The following is a 22879-nucleotide window of genomic DNA, read 5'->3' as shown; positions in this document are numbered from 1 at the left end:
AAATAAGGCTCACCCAAGAGAAGCAATAGCGGTGGAGGGGAAAAAAAAAAAGAGACTGAACAGAAGCTATATAGGACTAGGTGGTAAGACACTGGTAGCAAAGAGGTTTTCTTTAAAAACAGACCTCAATACAGAAAGTGGTGGATAAGCCACAGTTCCCCTAAGACTATCATTGAGTCACCATTATTAATTCTGCCAGGCTGCCTATTTTATGGTATTATACTTATAAATCTTAATTCAGAATTAGAAGTATACTTTTTTTTGTCTTGGTCCGAATTCCATTTCTGCTTCATCTCTCTCACTCCAGGATACTTCTTAGCTTTAAGAAGGGACAAATTCCTCCTATAGCTTTTCTGATGGAATAATGAAATGTTTGGAAAAGAGGCCAAAGTCAATAAACCAGTTTTCATATATGCTTTTAGTTTTCAGTATCTGGGGGAGGGTAAGAAGGTAGCTGTTCCAGGGGAAATTACACATGGGATATTCCAGGTACAAGTGCGATGTGCGCATCTCAATCTGTGAAAACACACGTCAGTTCCACCGTGAGCTCCAGCCACTGAAAAGATTTTTTCAGAGGCCTGGATCTGGGGCACCCGGCGTCCCTACTTCCGGCCCCGCCCCCTCTCCCGTGGTTGCTAGGAGACGTGATGTCACAGGAAGCGAGGCCTGGAATAGGCTAAAGCGTGAGGAAGCCTCTCCCCCTCAGCCACCCCAGCGCCTGGCGCTGGCTCTCCAGCTGTTTGTAGGCCCGGGGGTGAGGGTCCGCGCTGGGGAGAGCCCGCAACGACTCCGTCCGCCACCTGCCGCCGGGTCCGCGGGCTCCAGCCGACCCTGCCCCGCCGCTGGGGCCGGCCGCCGGGCGGGCGACTCCGGTACAGCTGTCGGTGCTCCGGCGGGCAGTGTTCCCAGCGCCCGCGCCGCCCGCCACGTCCCCGATCTCGGCAGACAGGACAGCGTGGCGGGTGACCTTTCCGTGCGCAGAGCGATGACGGCTCCCTGCTCCGGGCTGGCCCGGCTTCCTCGGCGCCGCGGGCTCCGGCTCGCGCGGTTCCCGCCGCCGCTGCTGTGGCTGCTGCTGCTGCTGGCGGCGGTGGGGCCGGCGCGCGGCTGGGAGAGCGGAGACCTGGAGTTGTTTGACTTGGTGGAGGAGGTGCAGCTCAACTTCTACCAGTTCCTCGGGGTCCAGCAGGTAAGCGGGGCCGCCCGCCCGCCGGGGGCTGCGCCTCCCGGGCAGAGAAACGTGCAGGGTGGGCTGAAAGGAGGGCCTGGGGCGGGCTTTGACCCGGTTTCCTCCCAGGGAGCCCGCACTGGCCTCTGGCTGCCCTCCTCAACCCGGTCCAGCGGCGTCTCCTCGCTGAGCCAGCCTCGGAAGGAACGGTTCGCCTTCCCCAGGTCCTCGCTGCCCTGCTCCCCTTCTCAAGTTGCGGTGGAAGTTCCAGGCTGGACGGTGCCGCCAGCCCCTGGGGTGGTGATACCCCGCCTTTCCTCTGCCTTCTGAGGGAGATCATTGCACCCGGCTGTACTGGAGGAATGGCGTGACGGAAATTCTACATGTCCTACTGTAGAATTTCCCTTTCCCACTCACACTTATCTTTGTGCTTGTGTTTGGCTGCCTCCGGAAAGGTAGGAACGTGTTTTGGTCGGCGTCCGTGTTGCAGACGTTTTTCTTGGCTGTACTTTGGAATCTGTTTAGCCTGTTGGATAGGGGTTGGTATCTCAGTTTAGAAATCTGGAGGAACTTGAAGCCTCTACCGCGTTGGTCCTGGAACTCATACAAGGAGCTGCCACAGGAAGATGCTCATCCAGTAACGCAGGATCGCTGTCTTTTTCTTTTCCTTTTTTTTTTTAGCTTGGGGCTGTAACCTGTTAAGTCCGTTTGTTGCTCTGTACTTCTACCTGTGAGTAGTCATTGAGGGGAGATACCTAGTCGCTCTCTGAATCTACTGCTAGGGAGAAGATGACATATGGGGTGAAAGACGTAGGATGTCACACTCTGATTGAGCCCTTCATAAAATGCTTTGAATACTTACGGGGTAAAAAAAAAATGTTACCAACAATTATCATTCAGGGCACACTTCACAGAACTAGAAGTGAAATGTATATTTCCCCCCTACGGGTGTGAACTATTGAGCTCAACACTAAATGGAAATTTACTTTTCAGTTAAGTATAATTAAATATAAAATTTCTGTTGCAATATGGTTTTAACAAATTTTATTTTTTAGAGTTATTACAGTATAAGCAGTCACACTTCACATTTTTAGGTGCAAACTATTATGTATTGTCTGTATTCATTATCTTTACCTGTGCCATTTCCTGCTTATAGAGACAAGTGTATCTTATCTCATTACAAAGTAAATGATTATGCAACATGTGTAAAAATCATTTGTGAAAGTAAAGCAGGGGTGTCAAATTCATTTTCACCAGGGGCCACATCAGCCTCGTACTTGCCTTCAAAGCACCAAAATAATTTTAGGACTGTATAAATGTAACTACTCTTTAACTGTTAAGGAGTTGAAACTACATTCGGCCCTTTGAAGGCAACTGCGAGGCTGATGTGGCCCCCCGGTGAAAATGAGTTTGACACCCCTTGCTCTAAAGGCTTTAAAAAATGCCTTTATTATTGATAATATTTGTTAGAATTTATCATGACTGATTAAATTCTGTAGTTAGAGAGTCTTATACATAACTATCCAAACATCTTGAAGATGCTTTCCAGTTATTCATGGAAAATTAAGCCCCTTTAAGAGAACACAGAAATTCAGTAGCATTAGTTTAAATTTTAGACTATGTAACTTAGCTTGTATGCAAACTCTCATAGAATTTTCATTATAATTTCATGCAATTTAATTTACAGAGTTAACTAGGCAGCATAAACAACTAGAGCACTTAACTATATGGGCAAAGATGGGAAAATAAGCATAAATAATCGAGAAGATTCTATGTCAAGGCAGAATTTGAAAAGAATCAAAACATTGTTTTAATCTGTGTTTCTCTACCAGCCACATCAGAAGAAATTTTATTCTACCTAAGCAGAGAAATCGATTGGAACACATTCTTTACATTACACTGAATCTTAACTTTCTTGGAGGACTTTCAGAGAACCAGAAGTTTGGTAGAGACAAATGCAGCCTGTCTTAAGTCCTTAACGTGTAATTTTCAGGCTAGAGCCAGCCAATCTTTTGGTGACTAGCTAGACACGAGGGACCAGGAAAAAGTAGGTAGTTTACTTACTCTATACGTATACCCAGCAGTTTTGTTGTTCATTCAACAGATATTTATTTGATGCCTACTAAAGTTGAAGCACTGGGAGTTGACTGGTATATAAAATGAAACCTGTAGCCTCATGAAACTCACAATGTAGTAGGGGGAAACAGATAGTAAATAACTAAACAAGTAAATGTAAGTGTCAGGTGGTCAGAGAAGGCCTCTGAAGGATGTAAGGGGGTGAGCCACCTGGGTAAGTAGGGGAAGAGCCTTCCAGGAAGGCAGGATGTTGAGTGCAAAGGCCTTGAGGCAAGAGTTTGCGTGGCAGTTGAGGAGTAGCAAGGCAGCCAGTGTACCTGGAGCAGGAAGAAGGAAGAGGACAGTAATAGGAGATGAGATCAGTCATGGAGTTAGGGGAAGATATTGTGGGTCTTCATCAGACATTGTAAGGACTTTGGCTATAAATTAGTTGGTTATCTCATGGGGGGTACTGAATATAAGAGGTACATGATTTCAAAATAACAGTTGTGTTAAGGATCATCTGTATGTACGTCATTAGCTACTTAGAGGGATAATTATGGTATAGAATGTAGATTGTGCCTGGGACGTCAGATAAAGTAGTCAGATTCTGAATTTAACTGGAACATACAGCTGGCAGGATTTTACTGATTTTTGAATGTGGGATGTGAGGGGGAAAAAAAAGGTTGAGGATAATTCTAAAGCATTGTGCATCAGTAACTGAATAAATACTCATGTAATTACAGTTGTCACTTACTAAGATGGAGAAGCCTGGGATAGAAGCAGGTTTGGATTGGGGGAAATCAGGAATTTGGTTTGAGGTCATGCTAAATTTGTGGTGTCTATCCAACATTTAGGTCATTATTTAAGTCTGCAGTTACAAGGAGAAAGGTTAGGCCTATAGATATAAATTTGGAGTCCCTGGCACTTAGATGGTAAGCCACAAAACTGGGTATGTTCACCAGGGCAGTGAATATAAAAGAGAAGAGAGAGGCCTGGGAGCTAAGCCTTGGAGATAAAGAGAAACCAAAAAAGAAGATGGAAAAGGTTAACAGCCAGTGAAATAGGCAAACCAAGAAAAGATGTTCTCTTTCAAGTCAAGAAGTATTTTAAAGAAGAGAAGGAGATCAGCTGGGTTAAATGCTGATGATAATTCAAATAAGATCTGAGAATGGGCTGTTAAATTTAACGGGTATGGCAGTCATTGGCAAAAGTCGTGTCCTTGGAGTGGCGAGAACAATGTCTGGTTAGAGTGTGTCCAGGAGGGAAGGAAGGGGAAGGAGACAATTACTATAAATTTTTTTTGAGATAGTCATACCCCAAAACTAGAAACCAGGGATGATAGTGACTGAATGAGACATCCATTTTATCCTCTTTCCCCCAGGTCTAAGATAGTTTGCTTAGTTACTCCCTAAACTCTATAATTGGAAAAATCCATTACTTTAGGAACTTGGACCAGGTCATTTTCTGACTCACAACCTTGGGCAAACTAGTTGCCTTGTGTTTAGGACAAATGGTATCTTCTTTATCTATGAACTTCATAGTTAGGCAACATAGTAGACACTTAAATTTTTATTGAATGATAAAGTATAAACATGGTAACTAAAACTAAAAGTAATTCCCCAAAGAAGTAGTTTAACAGTGTAACAGTTTTTACCCAGTAGGTAATATTTTTATATGGCCTTTTATAGCCCTCATACAGTGAAGGAATCCCTTTCCCTGTGTTCTTAGATTTCGAATTATTTGTAGGACATTCTAATTTGGATATTGCATCTTTTCAGAGGAGACAGGGTGAAAGATTAGAGAAGTGTAGGGAGAAAGATGTGAGTTATGAAATATCTTTCATTAGTAACTCATATTCCAAGTCCCCACACAATAGTTATATTTCCTCTAACAGCTGCTTCTTGGACACCTGTACTTCTTGTGGGGTCAATGGCAATTCTGTATTTTTTTTCATTGTCTGTTGGGGCCATGACTGTCCTTATACTTTGTATGGTATTCTGGCCAACAATAAATATGTCAGATTCATTTTTTAAAATCTGTGAATTGAAATTGTGACAAGCTAAGTTATTTTAAATTTTTCAGTGTTTACTCTCTGATGAAGGCAGAGTAGTCTTTCTAGTGCCAGTCAGCCATTACAGATCCCTATTCATAGAGCTAGAAAATGTACTCCTTTCTCTTATAAATTTTTATAAGTGCATCCTTACACTTAAATGAATGCTGAAATTTCATTAAAAAGGAAAACTTATTGTCATGTGCTTATAAAATATTGGATTTTAATTTTTCATCAGAATTAATAAAGCGTTTAAGCTCTTTCAATCTGTATTTCAAATGTACAGAATGTATAAATGTACAGACGAAGCAGCCTGTGTAGAGGAGGAACGATTACTGCCCAGTCATCCCATACCCAGACGGGCAGGGACTTGCCTAAAGAAACAGTGCTGTCTCTTGGCACATCTTATACCTCCAAGGAGGAGTGAGGTACTTGTTGGAAGGTGATTGCCTTTGGTCTCTTTTGCCTGAATGGGGAGAACTAATCAACGAAAAAGCTATAAACCATGGTAATCAGTTTCTTTCTGTGCCCCAAACCAGTAAGGCAATAATCCTGGACAGACCTTTGAATGTGGTCTCTCAGAGTCTGGACTGGAGAGGGGAGGTCAAGCATTGCTAGCAAGCCCATTTGGCCCCTGTGCCTAATCTAAATTCAGTGGTAGCTTTTCAGCAATAAAGGTGATACTTGATTTCTATCTGCCTGACTTCCATCTCAGTTTTTTGGATGGGAAAAAGTGTGAAGTCATTAATAGGGTCATCTCAAAAACCAGTCATTTTACATTTTAAAAGTAAAAATGAAGATATCTTTCCTAATTTATTGATGAACCTGTACTGTGAATATCAGTTATCTACAATGATTCATATGGTGGATCCCTCTGAACTTGTGATATTAGTTGAATATAGTCAGTCCTCAGTGAGTGTATTCCCTTGTAAGTCCATGTTGTGTAATAACAACTTCCCTCATTGTGGAGTCTGAACTTATTTGCTAATTTGGAGCAAGGGAGATATACAAAATCTGGAATAGTAGATACTGTTCCAGTCATTTATATTGCCAGTGTAGGCATATCATGTATAGAGTTAGAGCTGAGTAAATACTTGTTTAATTGTATATATCTCTGTATCAGATTGGATAATCGTAAAATTTATTTACTTTTCTTATGTACATACTGTTTAGTGGAGGTTGCCTGGGCATATTTTATGGGGAAAAGCAAGTTTATTGTGAAATTTTTGCCACATAATCTAGAGATGGTAGAACAGAAATCCTCTTTTAGTTATAAGGGTTTTTTTTTTCCTTTATGTTATTCTGAATTTTATTTTTTTACACTAATTATGAGAACACTCCTAGAATATTTTGTCTTTTATTACTTTAAATACATCCTAAATTGAACTGGGAAATTTGGATTGGCTTCTGTTATTATAATTATTCTTTTTATATAGGTCACCATTTTACCCAGTGAATGGTATAATATAAATTTAAAATTCATATGCTTTATTCAGTGTTCAGAATGAAACAGAGCGTTGGATGGAGTGAGGGTGGATATTTGACTTGATGATTGCTGAGAAGAGAATATATAGCAGTTATAAGTAACACCAATGCAAATAATTTGTTGAACTGGTTAGTATCTATATTAAGCCTGTTGTTAGCTTTATGTTTTCTTTTCTATTATTATTATTGTTTGTACTTGTTCCTACTTTTCTCCCCTTCCCCTCCTTCCCCCATTCCCACCTCTCCCTACCCCAAGCCTATTCCCACATTGTTGGCCATGTCCATGGGTTGTGCATTAATGTTCTTTGGTTAATCCCTTCACCATCTTTCATCCGTTTCCACTCCCTCCTCCCCCTCGACCCTGCCTTCCAGGCAGCTGCCAGTCGTTCTATGTATCTGTGCTTCTGTTACTATCTTGTTTGTTAGTTTATTGTGATCATCAGATTCCACATATAAATGGGATCATGTGGTATTTTTCTTTCACTGACTGGCTTAATTCATTTAGCATAATTTTCTCCAGGTCCAACCATGCTGTTGCAAAATGTAAGAGCCTCTGCTGGTACTGCTGTTTCTTATTTTATTTTTTTATTTATTTACTGCTGAATAGTATTCCAAAATGTAAATGTACCACAGCTTTTTAATCCACTCATCACTAATGGGAACTTAGGCTATTTCCAAATCTTGGCCATTGTTAGTAGGGCTGCCGTAAAACACAGGGGTGCTTATATCCTGTTGTATTGGTGTTTCAGGATCCTTGGGGTATATTCCTAGAAGTGGAATCACTGGGTCAAAAGGGAGATCCATCTTTAATTTTTTAAGGATACTCCATACTGCTTTCCACAGTGGCTGCACCAGTCTGCATTCCCACCAACAGTGTACTAGGGTTCCCTTTTCTCTACATCCTCGCCAACACTTGCTGTCTGTTGATTTATTGATGGTAGCAATTCTGACAGGTGTAAGGTGATATTTCATTGAGGTTTTAATTTGCATTTTTCTCATGATTAATGATGTTGAGCATTTTTTCATATGTCCATGGGTCCTCTGTATGTTCTCATTGGCAAAGTGTCTATTCAGGTCTTTTGCCCATTTCTTAATTGGGTTATTTGTCTACCTGGCATTGAGTTGTATTAGCTCTTCGTGTATTTTGGAGATTAAACCCTTGTCAGATGTATCATTGGTGAAAATGTTCTCCCAAAAAGTAAGTTCCCTATTCATCTTTCTGGTGGTTTCTTTATCGGCTTTATGTTTTCTGTCAGTTAACTACTTATTCCACAAACTGCTGCTATATGGTCCTGGGAATCTGCTTCTAAGTTAGGCATTATTGGGTCTATTTGGACAGTGATGACATCAATTAATTTCACCCAGAATTAAAAGCATTTCCAAAACCTTTCTTATACAAGATGTGCAGAGATGAAAGGAATTGCGGTGAAAAGGGAGACTTCTGATTGGATGAAGCAGGACCCTAGACCATTTTGCAATGAAGCTACAGTCTTATATTTTCAAAAGTCCTTATTTTCATCAAAACACTTAATTTTGAAAGATCAGTCCTATACTAATGAATGTGAAAATATGATTACTATGTGTTAAGTAACATCTTAGCATTCTATTTTAAGAGCTAAATATTTGGATTTTTATATTTACTGAAATTTATGTATAAGAGTGTCATTAGGATTTCATTAGAAATTTAGTCAAGAATTTGTCTCATTCCCATCCTCCCTAATACTAAATTAAGATTAGGATTAATTCACTTACTCAGTAAGTGTTTCTGATTACCATCATCCGGCAACTGAAATCTCACGTGATCCTACGTGCTGTCTGATTCCCTCACGTTAGATGGAGTATGTGTATAAAACTATGTGCTTCATTATTAGACGGCTGCCCGTTGTAGTGCTGGTGCGCAGTAAGCATGCAACTCTGTGCACATGCACAGTTGGCTAATAGAGTTTGACTTAAATATTAAAGGTAAGAGTTTAAAATTGTGAATTCAGCACAGGGTATGTCATAGTATAAGCAGCAGTATTAAAGTGGAAAATGAACAGTGTTAGAATGCCACTGAGAACCAACACTGGAATTCTAAAAAGGAGTAAATTCTTTAGTTATCCTGGGTTGGGCAAAAGTAGGTTTACAGTTGTAATACAAATAAAACAATAAATAGTAATACAAAAATAAACTCTGTATTTCATGTACCCTCAACTGTATGTAAACCTTCTTTTGCCCACCCCTGTAATACAACTGGCTATGGAAGGTTCAAGAATTCTAAGAAGCTACATGAGACCCTACTGTGGCATACATAATGAGCAGTAGTCAAAATGAACTAAAAGATCCTTTATATCATTTTCTGGAATGGTCTCAACCAGACGGTAGAGAAATCCCACGGTCCACATACATGCCTGCTAAGAAAGGTAAAGCCATCTTATTTCTAGCCAGTACTTAAAACCTTTATACCGTTAAAATACATTAGGTTAAGGAAGCTAACCCATGACTAGTTGAATTTATATATATAACCAAGAAGCCTCTGACTTTCTGGATTTTTAAAAAATTGCACATGTCATTAGCAATTATTTTCAATTACCACTCTTAGTAACTAACAAATGAAAGATTAATGTTTAGGTTCTTCTTTAACTTTTAAGTAGTGTGTTTGTGTTAATAGTTGGTGGTTAAAATTGATTTAAGGAAGTTAACATGTATGTATAATGTAGGATGATTAGAAACGGTGACTTTACTTGCAATTAAGTATATCATATCTTACTGTATTTTTGTATGGATTGCCTGTAGTAGGAAATAGACTTTCTGTGTTTGAAATGTTTTAGTTGAGACATTTTATAAAGTTCAAATAATTGCCATGCTGTGCCGTTCCATAGTAGATATACAGAATTAATGTGCGACTTTTTGTGTTACAGCCTTGGAAGTATAATAAGGCTTAACTTAGAGTAAATTAGATTGATCTTGAAATTAGTTGTTGTGGAAAAGCTTCACAGGTTTTCAACAATGCTGCCATCTCTCAAAACATTGTTGAAACTTTTTATTTTAAATTGCCTTCAAAGCATATTTGACAGATTATCCTCATTAATAGTAAATCTTTAAGATGGATTTAGTATTTTTCTATTATTAATAGTCATTTAAAACTAAATTTGGTCACTAAACTGGGTTAGCAAGCTTGGGTAAATACAATTTGGATTGATAAAGAGATCTGAATTTAAATTTCACATAAGACTCATAAACTGGTTTCAAGACTGTTCTCAGAGAAGAGTTCCAGAAGAGTTTGGAGGGATATCAACATGAAGTAAATCTATAGTCTTACAAAGTAACTGACTGTATTTCAGTTACTTAATGACTTTTGGAGTACTTAAGACTTTTCTAGTAACAGCTTTGCCCACAAGAGAAAAATATACAAATAAAAATTGTCTTAATTTTAAAGAGGTGGGAAAATATTAAGGGAGGAAAAGATTCTAATTATCTGCCTACTTTTAATATTAAAAACAGGTATCTCAGAAGTATTCATTATACAATATTTCCAGAATAAAGCTAGTTAGAACAGAGTGACAGAGAAGCCAAAATAAATGTTAGGAATAGAGGCAGTAGCTGAATATACCACTGAGGGAGAAAATAGGCAATACACATGGAGAGGGAAATGTACACACACAAAAAAAATGCATAAATACAAATATAAATGGTAATGGAGTAATATCTCCATCTTGTGGCGTGCTTTGGACATTGTCATTAAAAATATTGAGGGGTTGTATTTTCACAACTGTAGGCATAAGTAAGAATAAAATATGAGTCAGGTGAAAATAAAATATGAATCAGAGTTTTTTTGCAGTGTTTTAAAGGGATCTTTTAGACCAAGCTTCTTACCTGGTATGCTGTAAGCCACTGTGTTGGTATAGTGATGCCCTCCCGTGAGTGGTTTTAGCAGTTCACTCCACCGTGTCTTATCATTTTCTATGAAATGCTGTGCTATGAAAAAGTTGGAATAGTGCTGGGAAGGCATGCAGTTGTGATTTGGGTTTTTTTTGTGGGGGACAATTTATAACTATGTATATATACACACACAGTTATAAAATTAGTCTTATCAAAATTTTTGCTGTATTAAAGATCCTTATTAGCTCATAGAAGCAAAAATATCTGCATATAAATGGAATGAAGAAGTCTTTGAGGAATTAGCATCCTTAAGTTACTTGATTACATACTCTGGATGGTGGAATGACCGTTAAACATTACTGTAGTTTGCAATAACATAAAGGAATACTTTAATGATATATAATAATCTTCAGTGTAAAAAGGATACGGATGACTTTGGAAGATATAAATATACAAATTTTTAGTAGCCTAAAGTAATATTTGGTGACACTAAGAGATAAGGTAATATATAACTTCTCAATCACGACTGACATATATTTGATCTTCCTAGAGCAGCACTGTGCAATAGATCTGTAATACAAGCCACATACATAATTTTAAACTTTCTAAAAGCCACATTTAAAAATGTAAAAAGAACAGAGAAAGTTAACTTTACTATTTTATTTAAGGTATCAAAATATTATCTCAACATGTCACATTTAAAAAATATTATTGAGATAATTTACATTCTATAATAGCTTTTTTACTAAGCTTTCAAAATTAATATGTGGTTTACATTATACTTGTAGTACACTTTGTTTTAGATACCACGTTTTGATTGAAAATACTTTATGTGTGTTGAGATTTTATAGAATGTGCAGCTAATAAGTAGATTAATACACTCAAATTCTTCCAAACTGAAGAATCAGATTCCATACTTTCCAGTAACTGAATCAAGTATCATATTTAAATTTGAGTATAAATTTACCAAATAAAATTTAAAAATTGGTTTCTGGCTTGCACAGCACATTTAGAGTGCTCCAATATGGCTATTGGCCACCACACTGGATAGCATGGTGTTAGAGAATTAACATTTCTCTGCTGTGTAGATATATCTAAATATTTTTAAATCAAATCACTGATTACTGTTTCTTTTTTGTCAATTTGCAGTTTTCTTCTTCTTCTTCTTCTTCTTCTTTTTTTTGGATTTTAACCCAGTGTGGTTTTTGTTGTTTTGTTTTTAGATTGCTCTGATTGTGCTAGATATCATCTTCCTAGTTTTAGTTATCTGTACATTTTGTCCTTTTTTTTTGGGGGGGGGGCCTGTAAAGTGTATATAGACCATGTTGCTCTGCTAAGAACAATAGTAGGTTCTGAACATCCATGTGTAGAGGCATGTCTGCTAAGGGTGTTTTCCGGCAATCAGTTTAATTCAAATTGGTAATTTACTTTTGCTGATTTGCCTGTTGTATTTTATAATTCTTACAATGTTATTAACTTAATGTATTAGGTTTTTAACGGTGCTTTGTCCAAGAAATCACATTGTTCCTACTTTGTACTTTTAACTTTGAGGTTGTACATTCTCCCTATTTAGTCTGAAATTCATCCATCAGATATATTGCTAGCTATGAAATATTCACTATATTCTCTACTGACATCTATTTTGATTATTATAATATCTCTAAGTGATTTTAAAAAGATTTCCAGATGCCCTTCTATTTGTGTGCCATTCTTTTAACTCTTTAGAATATCGGCCAGGGATTCCAGTCATCCTTTAAACCATCTCTGCCACCGTCACACAGCCCCTGATAAGTACACACTGCCTTCCTCTGGATTGAGTAATTGCCAAACTTTTTGCCTTTTCCTTTTGTAGTTTTATAAGCAACTGAGGCAAAACAGTAGATCTTAATAGTGATAGTTCTTATCCTAGCTACTGTTGTTTCAAATAGTCCTTGTATAAGAAAATAAATTTCACTGGGGTCAGAGATGTTAAAAATTCAATGCTGAGGGAAAAAAATAACAGAAACGAAAGTTAAAGAACTGAAAATAAGAGTCCTAAAGTTGAGAGAGACCAGACCAGTATCTAACCTATTTCCTCTTAAGAGGAATCTCTTCTGTGCCCTCCCAGCAGATGGTCGGTCATCCAGCCTTTTTTATTTCTGTCTAATGATGGGGATTAGGAACTAACCCATTAAGTGTTTGGATAATAGTACTCAGTAGAAATTTTATTCTTATGTAAAGTCAAAATCATAATTCTTACACCTACTTTCCACTTCATTTGCAATCTTCTTTTGAAATACTCCTGGATATATATTCACTTTAAATTACTTTTCTGAAATGACTTAAAATAAAATGCACAAGGGAAATAATTACTTATTGATTCTCAGCACAACAGTGGGGTTATTTAAAAATAACCACAGTTCCTTGTTTAGCGATTATACCTCAATACAAGCAACCGTTGTCCCCTCATCTAGTGCAATGCCCGTCATACTTGTTGATATACTTGGCCTTTGATACTTGTTGAAAGAATGACAGTATGTCTGTTGCGTGATCATTTTCCCCACTTCGTAAATTTTATAAACAAGATGGATATAAAAAAAAACACAGGCAAGCTGAGGGGCCTGCATGATTTCATGGTCTTTAGATGAAAGAAGACCCGAGAGAAGACCCAAGCCACCATAGTTCTGGTTGTCTTGGAACTACACTAAGTTTGTTTCTAGGTTACTATAAATAATGCCCTGGGCTCATCAAAGTCAACATGAGGAAATTTCTGGAAGCCGAAAGCCCAAGATGACTTGGGGTATGCCAGCTTTCATAATATGGAGCACAGGATTAATTTGATTAAAAATATACCCAGAGGTTGTTATAAACTCTTAAAGCAGGACCCCTGGGGACAATTTTGCAGTTTGTATGCCTGCTTCAAATCTATCGTTGTGATATAAAAAGGGTTTAGACTTTGAGAAATTGTACATAGGTGGGTAAAACTGAAGGGAATGATTTTTCTTTGACAATTAAGGCATCATATTTCTTTACTTAGAATTGTAGTTTTCGGGTTTACCTTTGGTGGGAGTTTCTCTCTCTTTTTTATTCACTCCTCCCTCAGAGTTTTATAGTGATTTTACTCCTTTCCCTGAGAGATGGGGACAAGAACTGTCTTCTACAGGCAGCTTAGGGCTCCCTCCTGAGGTTATATTGAGGCCACTGCAGGTCCAGATACTGAGGCTTAGATTGGTGGTCCCCAACCTTTTTGGCACCAGGGACCAGTTTCACTGAAGACAATTTTTTCATGGTCAGGGATAGGGAATGGTTTTGGGATGATTCAAGTACATTACATTTATTGTGCACTTTATTTCTGTTATTATCACACTGTAATATATGATGAAATAATTATACAACTCATCATAATGCAGGATCAGTGAGAGCCCCAAGCTTGTTTTCCTGCAACTAGATGGTCCCATGTGGGGGTGATGAGAGACAGTGACACCCGAAGTGTGTTGCTTATGTCCAGTCTACTCCATAATCTTGTTCTGGTTGCTGTCACTGTAGAAAACCCTGCGTCACAAAGATAGGGTGTTGGAAATGGAAGCAGGCTTTTGAGTGCTTTTGTGGCAATGTCAGGATGTTCCTCCTTGACTTTAATCCAGAACATATGGAGATCTGAAGTTGCCTCAAACATTCTTCTAAAGCCACTGTCATTTGTGATCTCAAGCAGTTGATCCTCTTCTAGCACAGACAAAGTCGATTCTCCTGGCTTATTCACACATGGAACTGGGATCCCTTCCTTCCCAGTTTGGGGGTCTTTTGTGGTTGGGAAGTAAGGCTCCAACTCTTTTGAAGCTGAGATAGGTGATCATGCACCAACTGGGAGAAAGAGGCCGTGGCTCAGTCACTTGCAAAATCTATGTTAATGTTTGAAACATGTCAAAAATCCCAATGTTCATTCATCACCCCCATAATTCCAGTTTGGCTTTGAATGCAGCCACTTTATCTGCTGATTGAACACAGTTGTTGTTCTCCTCTGAAGTGACAGATCGAGTTCACTGAGCAGGTTAGATATGTCACACAGGTATGCAAGTTTTGTGGCCCATTCTGTGTCACTGCAATGTGCTGCCCGTGGTGGCTGTTTTCCTAAAAGAAATCTGTGGAGCAGCTCTCGTAACTCAAAAACTCTGGCCAGAGATGCACCTTTAGAAAGCCGTCTCACTGCTGTGTGTAAGAGGCGAATTGTGTGCCCTGTGCCCATCTCCTCACAGAGCTGTGCAAACAGACGCAAGTTAAGTGCATGTACTTTAATGTGGTTGATAATTTTAATCACATCCTGCAAAACGTTGTTAAGTTCAGGTGACATTTTTTGGCTAGCCAGTATTTCTCTATGGGTGACACAGTGCATAGACTCACATTCAGAAGTGACCTCTTTGACTCGAGTAGTGAAACCGGAAAGCCGGCCAGTCATGGCAGCCACTCCATCTGTGCACATACCAACACAAAATGACCAATTCACTTTTCCTGATATGTAATCATTCAAACACTTGAATACTTCAGCAGCCCTGGTGTTGGTTGGCAACAAAAGTGCACATAACATGTCCTCGTGCACATCCTCCTGAAAAATATATCACAAGAGAACAAGCATTGTTGCCTTGCCATCGACTTCGGTAGACTCTTCAACCTGGATCACGTACCGTGTGACTCATTGATCCTCTATAACAATTGTGCCTCAGTATCCCCTGCTATTTCATCAGTTCGTCTAGTTATGGTGCTAGCTGGAAGGGGAACATGTACATCTTCTGAACTGCAGCCTCTCCTAAAAATTCATAACAAATGTCCTTAGCAGCAGGCAGGATCAACCCTTCACCAATAGTAAAGGGCTTCTTTGCTTTAGCAATGCAGTTAGCCACACTGGTGCTCTCAGTGCAGACACAGTTGGTGAAGTGGTGTCCTTCAATAATTGCTTCTGTTCTTTGTGTTCATGATTTTTTCTTTTGAAAAACTCCAAAGGCTTGTCTTTTAATGCAGGGTGCCTGGTCACCATATGGTGAAGCAGTTTTGAAGGTTTCATGGCTTCATTGGCTAGCTGGTCATCACATATTATACAAAATGGGCTTGGAGAATGTGAATCACCTGTTGCAGTGAACCTGTAATTTAAGTAGGACTCTTGATATTTTCTTTTAAACGAATCTTCTTGTTGGCAGTCTTAGAGTCCTCTGCTGTCTCATTATTGAGTCTTTGCCCTTTTTCAAAGAAGCTCCCCAGCTACGTTTGTTTTTCATTCATTTTGGCTAGGGTTAGCACATGGGCATACCAAAACTGTGTCTGAGATGAGTGCGTGATGCAGGAAAGAGGCGTGGACAGAAGTGGTAAATAAAATAATGGGCGGGCTACACTCGGACTAAGTGTCAGATTCTGACTTAAAGCCTGTCACCAGATGCAGCTGTGCAATTGAAATACATTAACTCACTTGTCACTATAAAGCCTTCCACCAGATGCAGCTTAATTGTCACTTGCCACTCCACTGATAGGGTTTTGATAGGAGTCTGCAAGCAATTGATTTATTATGGTCTCTGTGCAGTTGAACCTCTCTGCTAATGTTAATCTATATTTGCAGCCGCTCCCCAGCACTAGCATCACCGCCTCAGCTCCACCTCAGGTCATTAGGCATTAGATTCTCATAAGGAGTGCACAACCTAGATCCCTCACAAGCGCAGTTCACAGTAGGGTTTGCACTGCTGTGGGAATCAAAGGCTGCTGCTGATCTGGCAGGAGGCAGAGCTTAGACAGTAATGCAAATGATAGGGAGCAGGTACAAATACAGATGAAGCTTCGCTCGGTCACCTGCCCGCTCACTTCCTGCTGTGCGGCCCCCTGGGAGTTTGGGACCCCTGCTATCAGTCCTTTGGCGTGGTCTCAACTGTGGGGCTGAAACTATGGCCTCTTAATATCTCAGATCCATAATATTTGTATAAGTTGTAAACTCAGGCAATGGCCTTCTCACTTTTTACATTACTCCCCCCGCCACACAGGTGGTAGAGTCCCACTTCAGTCCCTGATTAGAAGCATAGAGCCTGGCTCTGAGGCCAGGACTTTTGTAGACTACTTTTATTCTTCATTACTGTGTCAAACTTCATTTCTTTTGCCTACTTATAGGTGTGGAACTCAGCGGGCTTATAACTTAAGCTTTATTTGTGGCTGCAGGTTTACATTTGTTTTTGTGTACAGAGATACTTAACCAGTTTTTGATCATGGCTGTATGTTTAGAATTTTCTCTCTTTAAATTTTATCATTGGTACATATTGGGAGTTTTGGAGAAAGTTCTTCAAGTATTTGCAGTGCTACTTTGACCCTAGAATATTTTTGAAAGGTGTATTTTTTGTAATACTAATTATTTTTAACATCTATTTTCCTATTATCTAAGAACCATTCGCCACTTATGATCCAGAAGTATAGTCAGGCCTATTATTCACAGCAATATAAGAGGCTTACTTAGGCATTGAAAGGGACAATAAACCATTCGGTCCATGTCCATATCTGTCCATTATTCTGAGACTTACCCCAGTCTGGGTGCTAAAACAAGAAAGTAACATTTCTAAAACAATCAGATCTCACAAAGTTTTTAATATGGTAATAAGTGGATCCATGATCACAGAGTGACATATGTGGCCCTGCTGGTGGAGATGCCCAGAAGAAAGTCCCCAACCTAGTTAGAAAGCTAGCCAGGTGGGGAGAGAGATATGAAAACTCAGATACGTGTCAGAAAAAAGCCATTGCTAGCAGAGATGAATGGTTCTAAAGTTAAATTACATAGCATTCCGAAACCTCTTAGAGAGACTTTCTCTTTCTGGGCTTAAATAATATTATGTTCTCTTATATTCAATCTTCAAAGATTCATAAAACAAAACAGGACAGTGGGGGTTAACTGCCCTGAAAGCCATTTCAATAAGCTGTTTGATGGAAAATCGCAGAATTTCAGTGAGTATTAGCTTCATGAAATTGAGTGAAAAAAGCTTTAAGCAGTTTATAGAGTTGTATTTGGAATGTACTTTAAATGATTTATTTTAAGCAAAGAAGTATACAATTCAGATTCACAAGCTAAAGGGTCGTTTCATTTTGGATTAACAGGATTTAACTGTAAGCAGTTTACAGTCAATATGAGGAACACACTTACTTTGTAATTCTATATACGCTTAATATTAAATTGTTAATCTAAGGGAAGCCTTTAAAGACCCTAGCCTGGAAGAGAACAGCGGTATAATGATCTTTGAGAAGACATTTCACTTATGATCACTGATGCTTTTCTAACGTGGATAACTCTGTATCTGCAGCAGTTCTTTGCTGTAATGTTTCTAACCTTTGTTTTGAGACAGACTAGAATATGCACAGCTCTCTAGATTGCTATGAAGTTATGATAAGTGTTTTTCATATTTGTTTATTAGTTCTTTTTACAACATTACTAATAATAGTAAAGAATTAGAATCAAATTGTAATAGAATATTTGAGTAAATTATGACATTCTTGGTATGATATGTAATCATTAAGAATAATATTTGTGAAAAGTACATAGCAATGTGAAAAAATACTTATAATGTAAGTAAAAAGCCAAATATCAACTTGTAATCACAATGATTGTAATTTTATAGGAGTTCTATATATGCAGAAATGTAAGATAGTAACATGGGCTAATGGGAACTGTTTGAATTGTGGGATTAGTATAATTTTATTTAGGAGTGACTATTTTATTTAGAGTTCTGTTAATATTACTGATTTAAACCCATGTAAATTCTCTTACTCTGGAAATAAAGAATGTTATATAATAAAACCACTATTGGATAAACTAAATTAACAACATATCTTTGTATTTATGAGATAAATTGTATGGATATTTTTAAGTTGCTTTAAACCCATAACCTATTTAGAATTATAAGTGGGAAATTAAAGAAAACAAACAACTTTAGACTGTTAATTAAAAAATACTTTTTAACAACTTTACTTTGTTATTTAAAAAGTGCTACCAAATAATTTCTCATAATTATTTCAATGAATCAGAATTCATCATAATTTCAGACTTTTAATCACTTGAAAAAGTAATAGCCTGGGTCAAATGAAACAGCTTTTATGGTCTATGTTGAATAAAAGTGGTTGTAAATATACTTTCATTCAGTTGTGGATATAGTTCTACATTCTGGTAAACAAACACCAGAGTATCCCAGCCAAGAAAACCACTATAAGACCTTAGCTTGAGCCTCTGATCTTTGTATTACTCCTCTGAATCCTTTTATATATAGTATATTTTTAATTCGATATTGTAGATACTACTGAACAGCAGCAACAGTAGAGGCTATAACTAAATCCTCACAGTTGTTATAGTGTAGAGGTATCCTGTCCAGCACTCTAGCCACTGGCCACAAATGATGTTAGACTTCTTGAAATGTGGTCAGTTAGACTAAGCATATGACTTTTACATTTCATTTCATTTCATTTTAATTAACTTAAAATTAAAGTTTTAAAGCTGAATAAACATAAAATATTTTCCCATTAAATACAACTTTATTGTTTGGGCATGACTAGCTTATGAATTGAGATGTGCTATAAGCATAAAATATATGCTAGATTTTGCAGATTTAATATTTAAAAAATAGTGTAAAATATATTAATACTTTTTAATATTTATTACATGTTGAAAAGATTTTGATGTATATTCATTTAAATGAAATATTAAAATCAATTTTACATGTTTCTTTTTCCCTTTTTTAATGTGGCTACAAGAAAATGTAAAGTTATACATGTGGCTCCCATTATATTTTCACTGGACAGCACTGGTTTACTGCAGGGGCTGACAAACTGCGATCTGCGACCTGTCCACAGTTTAGACTTCTGATGTAAAGCACTGAATTCCAAAGTAGTGAAGCAGGTACTGGTATTGTCCAGGGATGGAAAAGATAATTGTTGGATTCAGGAAGAAAATGCTAAAGATTCTGTGCACTTATATTCATTTTATTCTTTACAATTTTATCTTTTCATATGTCTTATACCATACAGTAATAGACTACATATAAGTTAACAAATAAATAAATATGTAAAAATTAAATGTAAATGCAGAAGTTAAAATGTTTTTACTTATAGCTCATATGATCAAAAATATTTGGAGACTGGACTTCTGGTCAAGATGGCAACATAGGTAAACACAGTCCTTGCCTTCTTCCCCAACCACATCAAAATTACAACTATATTACAGAACCGCCATCATTCAGAACTACCTGCAATCTGGCCAAATGGATGTCCTACAACTAGGGAATTAAAGAAGAAGCCTCATTGTGACTGGTAGGAGGCTGGAGATACAGAATGGTCTGGTCCCACACTCAAGTGTGGCAGATAAAAATTAGGAGGGCAATCTCAGCTTCAGAGGTACCCCCTGAGGAGCAAGGGGTCCCAGCCCAGGTGTCCAGTGCCAGGAAGAAAAGTCCCTATAACTTCTGGTTGTAAAAGCCAGTGGGGATTAAGACTGAGGGAGACAGAGGAAGTTCCTCTTAAAGAGCTCATCATGGACTTATTTCGACTCACTTCTGAGCTCCAGAGCTGGGGCAGCAGCTTGAAAGGCACCAGAGGCATATGGGGAGAAAGTGAACTATCTGGCATGAGGGTAAGAGCTGGGAGGGTTACTTTCTCCCAGACAGAAGTACTGGTACTGGCCATTGTTCCTTTGATGAGCCCTCCTCCCAGAAAGCAGATAGGTGGGCACCACATCTGAGACCTCGTCAATCTGGCTCACTGTTTGCCCCACCTGGTGACTCCCTGAGGCCCTGCCCTACCCAATTTTCAGGCCCATCCAAGCTGTTTCCAGGGGCCATTCCATACAAGTGGCTTGTTTTTGCTCATGCTTCAGATTTTTTGAAACTCAAACAAGCAGCATCTGCCTCAGCATGCTCTTTACCTCTTGCTAAGTGGCCCTAGACCCAGCCCCAGCAGCAGCCAGCCTTGGTTTGCAGTTCTACAGATCACTTTGCAGCTTATGCTTGGTGTCCCTGAGGCAGAACACAGGTGATGGCTGACCTTGGCCTGCACCTCCCAAGAAGCCCCAGAGCCTGCACACCCAGTGGACAACTTCAGACCACGCTGAAGCATCACCACCTAATCACCTCCACAAGTGACACACTCAAGGAGTGCACTCAGTGGGCACCAGAGCCTTGATTAAGTAAGTTCTGCTTTGTGAGGTGGGCCCCTGCACAGCTGATCCTCCACAGTGGTTGGAGATTAGTGTTCAGTGGTGCAGCTGTTCAGCCTTGAGGATAAATCCCCCCTATTGACATGCCAATAGCAATCAAGGCTCAAATACAAGAGGAGGGAATACACAGCTCATACAGGGGATATACCTCAAGTGCCCAGCTTGGGAGCTCAGGGAGGCTGTGCCACTGGACCCTCTAGAACACCTACAATAAGAGGCCACTCTACCAAGCCTGGGAGATGTAGCAGCTCTATCTATTATATAGAAACAAACACAGGGAGGCTGCCAAAATGAGGAGACAAAGAAACATGTCCCAAGTGAAAGAACACAACAAAACACCAGAAAAAGAACTAAACAGAATGCGGAGAAGCAATCTATTAGGTGCAGAGTTTGAAACACTGGTTATAAGGAAACTCAATAAACTTACTGAGAACATCAACAGTAGAAAAAAGGACCAGTCAGAAATGAAGGATACACTAACTGCAGTGAGGAATAGTTTACAGGGAATCAACAGTAGAGTAGATGAAGCCAAAATTCAAATCAGCTATTTGAAATCAGAACAACTAAAAGAAAAAAGAATCCAAAACCAATTAGGGTAGTGTAAAGACCCTCTGGAAAAACTTCAGAATACCAACATTTTTATCATGGGGCTGCTGGAAGGAGAAGAGAAAGAGCAAGGAACTGAAGCCTATTTTAAGAAAATGACAGAAAACGTCCCTAACTTGGTGAAGGAAATAGATGTATAAGTCCAGGAAGTACAGAGAGTCCCAAACAAGATGGATGCAGAGGCCCACACCAAGACACATCATACCTAAAATGCCAAAGGCTAAAAACAAAGAGAGAATCGTAAAAGCTGCTAGAGAAAAGCAGTCAGTTACCTACAAGGGAGCTCCCATAAGGCTATCAGCTGATTTCTCAAGAGAAACTTTGCAGGCCAGGACGGAATGGCAAGAAATATTCAAAGTGATGAAAAGCAAGGACCTACAATCAAGATTACTCTATCCAGGAAAACTATCATTTAGAATTGAAGGACAGATAAAGAGCTTCCCAGACAAGAAAATGCCAAAGGAATTCATCATCAATAAACCAGTGTTGTATGAAATGTTAAAGGGTCTTCCTTTAGAAGAAGAAAAAAAAAGATAAAAAACATGAACAATAAAATGCAATAAGTACATATCTATGGACAATTGAATCTAAAAAACAAAATAAGTGATCCAAGAAGAACAGAAACAGACTCATAGCTACAGAGAACACTGACAGTTGCCAGATGGGAGAGGTTTTGGAGGGATGGGTGAAAAAGGTGAAGGGATTAAGAAGTACAAATTGGTTGTTGCAGAATAATCATGGGGATGTAAAGTGCATTATAGGGAACAAAGTCAATAATATTCTAGTAAATATGCATGGTGGCGGATGGGTGCTAGATTTATCGGGATAATCACTTAGTAAGTTGTGTAATGTCTAATCCCTGGGGTATACAACTGAAACTAATATAATAGTATATGTCAACAGTAATTGAAAAATGAAAATGATTTATAAATATTTGGAGATGAATGTTTTATAAGATATAAAGAGAGAAGGCAGGACTTTTGGAATGATAGAGAAAGTTTTCAGCCAATCTGTTCTCCAAAACATAATAAAACTTGACAAAATTGTCCATCATAATTGTTTCAAGACTGAGAATTGAACAAAGGCATAGGTAAATTGAGAAGGATTTATTTTAAAAATGAGCTAGTGAACTTTAAGATAAGTAAGCCTCTGTGGCATTTTTGCCTGGTATTGTACCCATCTCTTCTTCCAGCTCCACTTGTGAGGTAGTTTTATCAAAGCAGGACAAACTGTGAGAACCAGCAGCTTCACCGCTGAATGGGGCTGGCTTGATTTTGAATGAAGTATGGTGGCAAACAAATGGGGAAGGCCAAGATCACAGCCTGCCTTCAGTTGTGATGCTAGATAGGGAAAGCCATAACCTAGCAGATACTGGGAAAAATTAACAGAGATGCAGAGAATATGACAGTCACTGTGGGCCTTGATAAGATCTCCACATATTCGTTATGATCTGTAAGGT

At 38.7% G+C, this 22879-nt stretch overlaps 1 protein-coding gene and 1 pseudogene across 1 annotated transcript in view; both read left to right on the top strand.

Moving 5' to 3' along the window:
* Positions 1-676: 676 nt before the first annotated feature.
* DNAJC1 (DnaJ heat shock protein family (Hsp40) member C1) overlaps positions 677-22879 on the top strand; it is a 226999-nt gene continuing 204796 nt past the window's right edge. Inside the window, exon 1 of the mRNA XM_024576243.4 lies at positions 677-1189. Within this exon, the coding sequence (XP_024432011.3) occupies positions 986-1189 (204 nt within the window). The 5' untranslated portion in view covers positions 677-985. The remainder of the gene's footprint in view (positions 1190-22879) is intronic.
* The window catches only part of LOC128780655 (large ribosomal subunit protein eL22 pseudogene), a 30994-nt pseudogene continuing 20106 nt past the window's right edge, over positions 11992-22879 (top strand).

Source organism: Desmodus rotundus, chromosome 4 (genome assembly GCF_022682495.2).
Source record: "Desmodus rotundus isolate HL8 chromosome 4, HLdesRot8A.1, whole genome shotgun sequence".
NCBI lineage: Eukaryota > Metazoa > Chordata > Mammalia > Chiroptera > Phyllostomidae > Desmodus > Desmodus rotundus.
This window is presented reverse-complemented; position numbering and strand designations above follow the sequence as displayed.